At 39.1% G+C, this 10321-nt stretch overlaps 1 protein-coding gene across 1 annotated transcript in view; it reads left to right on the forward strand.

Annotated features, from left to right (window-relative positions):
• Positions 1-6825, forward strand: part of si:dkey-215k6.1 (transmembrane protein 132D) — a 244449-nt gene extending 237624 nt beyond the window's left edge. Inside the window, exons 13-16 of the mRNA XM_051423450.1 lie at positions 610-738; positions 884-1180; positions 1373-1647; positions 2215-6825. Of these exons, the coding sequence (XP_051279410.1) occupies positions 610-738; positions 884-1180; positions 1373-1647; positions 2215-2842 (1329 nt within the window). The 3' untranslated portion in view covers positions 2843-6825. The remainder of the gene's footprint in view (positions 1-609; positions 739-883; positions 1181-1372; positions 1648-2214) is intronic.
• Positions 6826-10321: the final 3496 nt, after the last annotated feature.

Consider the following 10321-nt stretch of genomic DNA (forward strand, 5'->3'; position numbering starts at 1 on the left):
CCACTAACTATAGAGAGAAACATCTCACTCTTTTCACTATGTTCACCAGGTAGTTTTTTGTCTTTTGATGCTGAGCAGTCGGCATAAATTGGATTTAGCAGAGCTTTCTTGCTAAAGACATCGTCCTGCACGTACACTTCATAGACCGATTAGCAAATCCATCGATCTATAAACTGAAGCAAACATCATACCAAAATGACAGCCATTTAAAAATTGACAATTTGACCTTGAGCTCCTTTATCATTCCTCATTGTAACTTCTATGACCGTGGAATCGCCCAGAAGCCAACAAAGGAAGACGGAAGTTGTAGTATGAATGTGTGTTTACTCACATGAGCATTTGAGAGGATGTTACTAAATGCTGAAAAAAATTCATTGATTTACTGAGATTGGTCCATGAGGCACATTGAGAAACTATACGAAACATTCAAATGGAAAGCAGCTGAGATTGCATAGTGGAATAGATCAAATAGCGTTCAATCACCTGTACATAGACTACTGTCTCAGAAGACCACCAGAGGTTCTTCATGTATGCACACAACACTGTTAATACACTTATTATTAAACATATATTTTCAGTACTGTAACCACTCTTCTACTTGTCTTTCAGGAAGCAGCCATCAGTGCATGGATCCAGTACAGTGACGGTTCAGTGACACCACTTGATGTCTATGATCCTAAAGACTTCCTCCTCTCAGCCGTGTCATTGGATGAGAGTGTCATCTCCATAACTAATCAGGTACTAGCCATTTAAAGTTTTCTTTATCTGATTACTATTTTGAAGCTGTGTGATGGCAGAAAACAAAAACCGTGGAAGTTCAACAATAGCTCCAAATTTTACTGCTCTGTCTGTTTACCTTCATATTGTCTCCATTTTCTTTTAGGAGCAACACTGGCCTATTGTAGTGGCAGAGGGCGATGGACAGGCACTGGTTCGTGTAGAGATGGTCATCTCTGAGACCTGCCAGAAATCCAAAAGGAAGAGTGTGCTGGCATCTGGAGTTGGCAATGTGATAGTGAAGTTTGGAACAAAGAGCGAAGAAAGAGGTGTGATGGGAAGAGGTGGACAAGACGATGGAGGAGGGATGGACAACAGCACCAGCGAACAACGAACAAAGGATGGAGGAGAGTGGAAGTCTAACAGTGCAGCAGTGGATCGAGAGGAAGGAGCCATGAGAAAGGTGGGAGAGAGCGATGAGTGTATAAAAGTATTGTCAGTAAAAGAAGTAATTAGCTCCACCATTACCGGGTTGTTTGAACAAAATCTAAAAAAATCACCTTTCGAAAGGTAGTGAACTGTTGAAATTCAGCAATGAAGAAATATTAATGTTAATATTTATTTAACTTAATTTATCTTCTTTTTGATTAATCAGGTTAGCACAACCACCAAGAGCACAGTAACCCAACGTGCTTCAGGTGGAAAACCAGCCAGTGGAGGCAGCAGCAGCAGCCGTGGCAGTGGTCCCAGCCAAGCAGGGGACTACGGTAGCTATCCAGCACAAGTGGAGGTACCAGGCACTGGGGATAGTGAGCTGACCCAGACCACTAGAGGACTGTCAGACCTGGAGATTGGGATGTATGCCCTTTTGGGTGTATTCTGTCTGGCAATACTGGTCTTCCTCATCAACTGTGTCAGCTTTGCTTTCAGGTAAAATATTGTTATAATTGAGGACTCATTATTTGAAGGAAACACAGCAATAAAAGGTTGTAGGTAAGTTGAAATGAAAGTCCTCCATTCATTAACATATAAAAAAATATTGGTGTTGTCTATATGAACTTGAAGACACCAAGCACCTGGTATTGACGGACAATGTGTTTCTTGGCTAAATTTGGTTAATCCATTGTTTGTTGTTTAAGCCCAAAATAAATTGTTGATTGATTGATCTGTTTGATTTGAATTTCCTTCTGGTCCAAATTTATATTGCATTGCTATTTCCAAATAGGGATTAGATAAGTAATTTTACACAACCTGAGGTTTATTTCAGGTTAACTTAATTTCACTCATTTTACTTTGGTGGGTAGATGACCCTCAATCACCTGCTAGCCTATTTTAAGTTTTTTTTTAAATAATGTCTCTACAGTGCTGTCTTTTACCCTGTACATTACTACTAAGGGATGCCCATTGTCAATATTAAAAGAGTAGCATAGCCTGAAATTGCACTTTTTTTCTAAATTGTACTTGAATCATAGACTAATTATCGTCCTTCCTCTGCAGATACCGTCACAAGCAGGTCCCCGTGCTGGAAGCAGGAGGCAACATGAACCACGCCCATGACTGGGTATGGCTTGGCAATGAGGCCGACCTTTTAGCTGACCACTCTGACCAATGCCAGGGTGGCCTGCCTGATGAATGCACCACCATCATTGACCGGAATGAAGGAGGATACGAAGAGAACAAGTACCTGCTGAATGGGGCTGGTAACACCTTGGTGATGGGCGTGGGCACAGGCATGGGCACCATCAGTGGGAGTGGTGGCACAGGGGGACACCGAGGCATCACCCATGGACAGACCTTGCCCAGATCTGTTCCAGAACCACATCAGTGCCTTTCAGCAATCACTACAGGTGGCAAAAATGCCACTGGCCAAGTGGAGCATCTGAATAATTCCCCACGAGCTACAGCTGCAGCTGCAGTTGCAGCCGCCAAACGCAAACGTGTCCAGTTCACGTCTTTTGCCACTGTTCTGCCCAATGATAATTCGGGTGGTGGTGGCCCATACACCAACTCTTCAGTCTTGGTGACCAATGGGAGCGAGGATGACATCAAGTGGGTGTGCCAGGATATGGACCTGGGTCAGTCTGAAATCAGAACCTACATGGAGAGGCTACAAGACAATCTGTGACTGAGGGGAAAGAGACTGAGAAATGAAGGGGCAGAGGATGAGTGCAGGAGGGGGAGGATGGACAATGAGTACAATTCACCTGTAATGCCTTTGCAATGGATGAAGGGAGCGAGAATGGGAGGAATATGAGAATAGTGAAGGGAGCATGGACTGTGGCGAAGAGTTTAAAAGATTATTGAACAGACAGTGTAGGGGATGCTTACATTTAGCTCCCCTTAGGCTATGGAAAGCATACTTTCATCACTAGCTCACAGTGAAATCAATGGTAGCAAACAACGAATAACATTATGAGTTTGTTTTATATTATTTTTGTAGAAATATTAGTGTAAAAATCAATTATAAAGTCACTATTGGTTATGAATGTTTATTTTCAGAATACCAGTAAACCATTGTGCTATACAATAAATTCAGGGTATGTTATTGGACAACATTATTAAGCCACTATACATTTAAATGAGGATGGCAGGAAGTGTTTTTTACTCAAATGGTATATTGTCAGCATTGGCCGTTGATTGACTATTGATAGATTTAGTTTTAATATACAAACCTGTCAGTTACCTGCCAAGTCTGCTGAATGGTTATATAACAAATGACTGATTAAGATTCCTGAAGAATAGGTTTGCATCAAAGATACAATCTGTTTGTTTTTATGCTATCATGTGACCCATTTGCATTTCTCACAAGTAAAATGTAACATGTAAAAAATATATATATTCCAAGTACTCAACTATAAGTCAGGCACCAGTGGTAGTTGCCATTGAGCACTGAATATGGGCAATCTTTTTCTTTCATCAACAACAAAATGTGTCAAGAGTTGGAAAATGACATACGAAAGACTGTTTCTCCCTTGGATCCAAGACAGAGGCATTTAATCTTGCACAATTAAAACAGGAAAGGACATTAGCCATATTTGAGGCTTACTTCCTGTTTCCTAAAACCTTCCAGCCAATGATGGCTTTCACCCTGTATTCAGAACCAGTCCTGTCATCTCCTGGCCCCTCTCCTTGTCACTGATTGGACAGTAGGAATTTTGTGAACTAAAGTACACAGTGAAATACTGTGAATTACTGTCTGTAAACTAAAGGGGGACCGACTGAGGTGTCTCATATAAAAAGGAGGCTGCTTGGGCTTTGCAAAGCCTGACCGAACACTTAATGAGGATTATTTAAAACAGAAACCACGTAGGCAACAATACAGACCGGAGTACCTACAGTGTTATACGTGGAGCTAACAGGATATATTGAATGACATTACAATACAAATGAAAAATGTGAAGAGTGAAACTCTTGAATATCTCACGAATAGATATGGGTTCATGAAACATGTTTGTTCTTGCTGAACATAATTATATATATTTTTTTCCTTTTGTTTGTCCTTTTTTATAAATAGAATGTTTTTATTATGTTTTTCCTTGTTACATTTTCCCTCATTTGGGAAGATATTAATTGTAGCTTTTTATTTCAGAGATTTATTACGATTTTAAGAATATATGATTCTTTTTTCTCCTAGAAAACTATTTATTTAAATTAACATTTGAGAGGGTGAGGACTGAAAGAAGGGTCAAGGGCAAAGATTGAGACCAATAGACCTGATGGTGAACGATAGCACACAAAGTGAAAGGGCGGAGACAGAACAGGCAGAGGTTGCCTCACCTTCATTAAGCTCAGGTGACGAGTCATGAAGAACTGACAATAAAAAAGGAGATCTGTAAGATTGTTAAGATTGCAATATTTATTTATAAATGTGTTACTGTTTCAAAGTACACTGTATGTTGTAGATAAATAAACATGCTTCAAAGTGCTTGTGAATAAGATTGCAGGTCACTAGCCAACAACATGGTGATATTTTGTACATTTTACAGTGCAAATATGGTACACAATACTATCTACCAACACAATGTGAAAGTGATCTTATTGGTTCTTTTTCTAAAGATGTTCCTGTCTTTGTTTAAAGTATTGAATGAGTTCTTGTCTTTGTACAGGGTAGGAATCAGTTTACCTCCATAACGAGATGTAAATGTGGAGGTAATCCATCGTGCATCACACTCAAAATTGCTTGAGGTTGGTGAGTCCAAGAGATCCATTTCAGAAAAAAACAAACAAATCAAATGTTGCTGGGTTAGTCCAAAAGAAAACAAAGGCAGAATCTGGATTAGTATAAACATCTCTATTTTCACTCATTTGTTTAACAAGAATCATAATAAAAATGCAAATTAATGAATCATCAAGTCTGAAACAGTATGAATAGAAGATTGAAAGGACAGAGAGCTTGGATAGACATAGATAAAGATACCTGAGCTGACTCCAAATGGGGGAACTATATGGGCTGCACAGCCTCCACCAAAGCAATAGATATTTTGACTGATGATGGCGACTATATTGTATGTTCTGGACTCGTACATATTACTGTATCTCACCTACTGTAATGTAGCTACAAGACTGCTATGATTGAAAGGATCAGTCTAACAGGTACAAGATTGATAGTCGCTTAAGGTAGAAGTGTAGCACTGCTCTCAGATGAAAAACCTTTTGACTTTTAACATGCTAGAACTGTGAGTTTAATCATACTTTACAGGCTGTGACACCCATTCAACCTGTTGTATAATTTTAAAATTGTATGGAATTCCACAAAAAAAATACAAGGTTATTTTTGAGAGATTATGTTTGGGGCATTTCAGCTTTTATTTGATACCAGAGAAAGACAAATCTACTGTATGTATGTAGCCTTTGTGGAAGGACAGCAATTTACTGATTGCTTACTAAGCTACTGCTAAACTTTGGCACAGTTCCTAAGAGGAATTGTTTTAAAAGCATAAAGGTTTGGCTTCTTTATCATCTTTGCAACTGTCAGAAATTTTACAGACTGGCCAGGATAGTAGTTGGTTGCAACTAGTTTTGTATTAATTCATGCTAATTTGGTTCCACCAATAACATCCAACAGAGAGATTTGAACCCAGATAACTTTAGGTGCAGAAACAAGAGCACAGTTGGTTTTTATTTAAGTTTTTTATTTTCCATTTTCCTTGCAGAGGCTGTTTCACTGCCTGGAAATAGATTCCTCATATCTTCTGGCAATCCATGTTCTACAGAATTATGTTTATTATAATTATGTCAATTATAAGCCAATGCAGGTAGTAGTAGGATGTTCATATAGCTCAAGGAAATGCAAGGGTGTGGCGGTAAGGGAGGTGTTTAATCATACACTGTGTTCAGTTCATACTAACAACGTTGAATTTTTCAATATTCAACATAATGCTGCACAGGACATTGCATTTGACCCGAAAGTCATGTTACTAATGCAAAACAGTTTCATATGAACATATGTCTGACAAGAATGTTGTTGCTGTCACTAAGCCTTGTTATACACACTTTGGCTTTGTGTCGACAGAGGAACTGTTCATGTTGTGCTGCCTTTTTTTTCCGAGAGAAAACAAGGATTCCTTGTTTTCAGTGGATGGTTTTACATTATTAGCCACTGTAGACGTCCCCTGTCACACCCTGTCTTGCAATAACACTTGAGTGAAGTGAATATACTACCCTAGAACCACGTTAATTCTCTCTCTAATCCAACTTGTTTTCAGACTAATGCAAGTAACTTCTAATTGTGGAAATAAAGAACACATGTCTTCATCCTCTCGGATTAAGCCAATCCACAGCAGTAGTTCAGCCAGAAAGTAAGCAGTAAAATATGGGACCTCTACAGTTGCTACATCAAAAAAAAAAAAAAAAAAAAAAAGAATGCTAAAAAACAAATACATATTCTCATAAGCAGTAGAGCTGAGTTCAGTTGTTGTTGTTGTTGTTGTTGTTGTGACAGAAGGAGGTGCACATGAGCAGCAGTTGAATGTGCTACAGGTAGAAGAGGTGCCAGTGGACATGAGCCCTAAAGGTTTTTTAGTTTTATTTGTTTCTTTTTCTTTTTGCTATTGTCATTGTTTAAACATGGTTCATGGAGGCCAATAAAGACCCATAACCAAAAACTAACAGCTTGCTTCTTCATTGTATATCTTTGTCTTTTAGTGTTTAATGCATTTGTGTCACAGTAACATTCAACTTCAGCTTCCTGTCATGTCTGTTATTTTGACTCATAAAACATTTTAAAAAAGCTCTCATGTTTAAACCATTCATGTTGTTGGCAGTAAAAAGCATATTCAGGAAGGTAGGTACAGTAGCAGGAACTATTATGAAAAATATGTGTACGTTTCTCAATATCCCTTTTGCATTGAAATGTAATCTAATCTAAAACAAATAGGCTGCACAGAGATTAGTTCACTTTCTTCTAAAACTCAAAATATAGGGAATTCTTATAGCCCATTTTGCCATAAAAGGAAACAAAAACGTAGTAGTTTGACTTGAACCAAAAGCTTTGCAACCCTGTTAAGGGAGCTTAAGGGAGAATGTTATTTTTAGTAGTTTAGTAGTGTTGTTGATTGATTCAGGTATAAGTCTTGATATTTAAGAACAAAGTACTTGAATTCTACATATTGTTCCATAAATATGCATAGCGACCTCCCTCTACTGGTTGAAACCCAGCTATTTCAGTTCAATTTTGCTATTTGCTGATCTGGAGACAGGTGACGTATGTGGTGGCAGCTTTTGTCACCAACCGACCCCTGCTCCTATAAAAAGCAATGTCTCGACTCTGCAGACTGTGACCTGCTACATAGATGTACTGTCACTCCCCCATAGACGTACAAACACATCGGAGATTAAATCTGCCTGAGCTGCTAGCTTAACATTACAACACAGGTACCACACGGAAACTTTTACCAACATCCATGAAGTGCTTCTGGTGTTAAAGCTCCAGCGTCTTTGTTCCCGATGTAGACAAGGAGAGGCTGACAGTAGCTGCTCATGGCTTGGTTAGCTCTGATTACCAGCAGCTGTATTCCTGCTTCTCTGAGTGGTAGTGTGTCGGTCACTCTGGTCAGTATTACCCTACACACTAAGTAGCCACAAGTCACACCGCCTATGATTATCCCGTGCCATCATTTGCTGCATTTTTTTTTACTTTTGCTGGTTGGGAGGAAGCTAGCAGAATTTCCGGGGTTTAGTTACCCTTTAAAATATCAACACAGACTGAACCTTTAATTAAGAATAGGCAACTGTGTCATAGAGGACCACAAGACAATAGCAACTGATTTCACTGATTTGGACGCCTTTAATCAAAGAGGAGAAAGTAATGAAATCCACTGGTGGCATCTTTGGGCTTGTTTGAGATGAGCCAGGCCTGAGAAGATCCAATCAGTGCTGATCACTATCTGGCTTAGAACAATGCCTGCTGGTTATAAATTATGTCCAACTTAAACTGATGCCAGTGCATTAAGGGAACCAGGCCATGAATTTACTCTCCACCTGCATCAGATGCATGATGCATGAACTCAACTCACTCAGAGTTGAGTTTAGAGCTCTTAGGTTAAAAGTTCAGCAACAGCTACAATATTGTCCCTTTTTTGCCTGACAAAACTGATATTGGTTGGATAGTAACATTTTACAAATTAAGTGATTACCTCTAGGGACCACTGATCCTTTGAGATCCCTGCTAATTTTAAGTCTGAGCTCTAATCGCTGGGTTTATGTGAGCTGCCACTAGGAGGCCCAGGGGGAGTTTGATGATGGAGAGGCAGTTGCATCAAAAGTTAATTAAGATAATACTTTGTAGCCCACCGGATTACCAGGAATAAGTATGAAATTAGATATCCATGATAAAGTTTACATTTGATCTGAAGTGCCTCTATCACCCTGTGGCATACTGCCCACCACCTCACTAAGTGTGTAAAGAAAAGCTGTGTTATGAAATAGGAGGACCGGTTGGGGCACAAATCTTTATCATGCCAAGAGCTTGCTCAGTGGCCACTCAAGAACTGCTATCTACAAAGACATGCTATGATACAGTCATGTCAGAATATATAAACATGATGCAGTAAAATGTGACTTGACTGTAGGAGTGTAGCATTTAAAACCCAGAGGCATAAAAAACGTTGGTCCTGTTGGTGAGGAAAGATGTGAGAAGTGGGTTTTGACATGGAAATTCGATTTATGCAGATGAGAAAAAAACATGTTATCTCTGTCCCCTGTATGACTCTTTGTTAGACAGAATCCAGAGATGGGCCTGAGACTGCAGTTTGTCAGCAGGATCTTCTCTACTCGTGTGTAGACAAATGATCCCAAATAGCATTGGAGGGATTATTACAGCATAAAAATGTCAGGGAATGTTTTGATGTAGCCTTAATCTGGTTGTGGTTCAAAGTGAAGTACATGTACATTTTGACCATGATCAGTATCACTCACTTGCATTGTTATCAAATTCAACTTTCAACAAAACACCCAAAAAGTGTCTGCACACTATACAAGTAAAACAAATATGATTGAAATAGAAATTTCACAATGCTGGTTTGTCTAAAACATATCCTATGGAGAGGGGTCACTTTTAAAATTCTAAGAAAGTAATTCCCTTTCTCAAATAACAGACACTTCATATTTTGTTTGATTGAGTTTCATCAAATAAATGAAACAGCGCCCCACCTGGATTGTAACCACTGCTGACCATTAACATGTGGTTGGAATAACATCCTCACAATCAACATGGAGGGGATGCCAGGTGAGGTTAATTAGAAAATTGGAAGTATCAAAAATAGTAGCAGTCATTGTTGTGCCACAGCAAAAGCAAGTTGCTGGGAAAGAAACTGAGGAGAAGTTTTACTCTGTCCTCACAAGAAACAGCAGGAAGTTAAAAACATTTAGATAAAAGGTTGTGATGAAGAGAAGATGAGTTGTGAACAAACAAACTAAAGAACCATCACAAGTAGTGAAGTGGGACTTGAGGATATGGAAATCACCGCTTCATCTCCACTGTCAGAGAGGAATAGACTTCGACTTCTAAACGTGAGTCAAATACACTTACTGTCTTTCTGCCTGTCTTATGTAATATTGTGTCCCTCATCAAATACTGATATCAATTCCTTCCTTTCTTGATCATATTTGCTGCAGTCTACTAATACATGTTTGACAGTTTCTGGTTTATTACAATGAGTGCATAGTCCACCAATGTGCTTGCCTTTGATACGGAGTGTGTGACTTAATCCTGTGTGTCCTGTTCTCAGATGGGTGATTACTATCTCTTTTTTTCTCAATTTTAACGCTAACAGTATTGTGTGTGTGTGTGTGTGTGTGTGTGTGTGTGTGTGCGTGTGTGTGTGTGTGTGTGTGTGTTCTCAATGAGCCTGTCCAGAACGTCTGCTAGCTGCGTGTGAGCTTTTCTTGTTGTTGTGTTGTATAATCAATCATTAGCTTTAATCATCAGTACTGTAGGCCATGCTGGATATGTGTATGCTGCTTCATATATATAACAAATGTGTCGGTCATATTTGATACATGAAGTGATGAGTGAAGGGATGTTTTAGTGTTCAGTCATGTTAATGTTCTTCTACCGTCAATATGTCATCTCAGGGTTTACTAAGAATCAAAGACATTATCCTAA

The sequence above is a fragment of the Dicentrarchus labrax genome, unplaced genomic scaffold (genome assembly GCF_905237075.1).
Source record: "Dicentrarchus labrax unplaced genomic scaffold, dlabrax2021, whole genome shotgun sequence".
NCBI classification, from domain to species: domain Eukaryota; kingdom Metazoa; phylum Chordata; class Actinopteri; family Moronidae; genus Dicentrarchus; species Dicentrarchus labrax.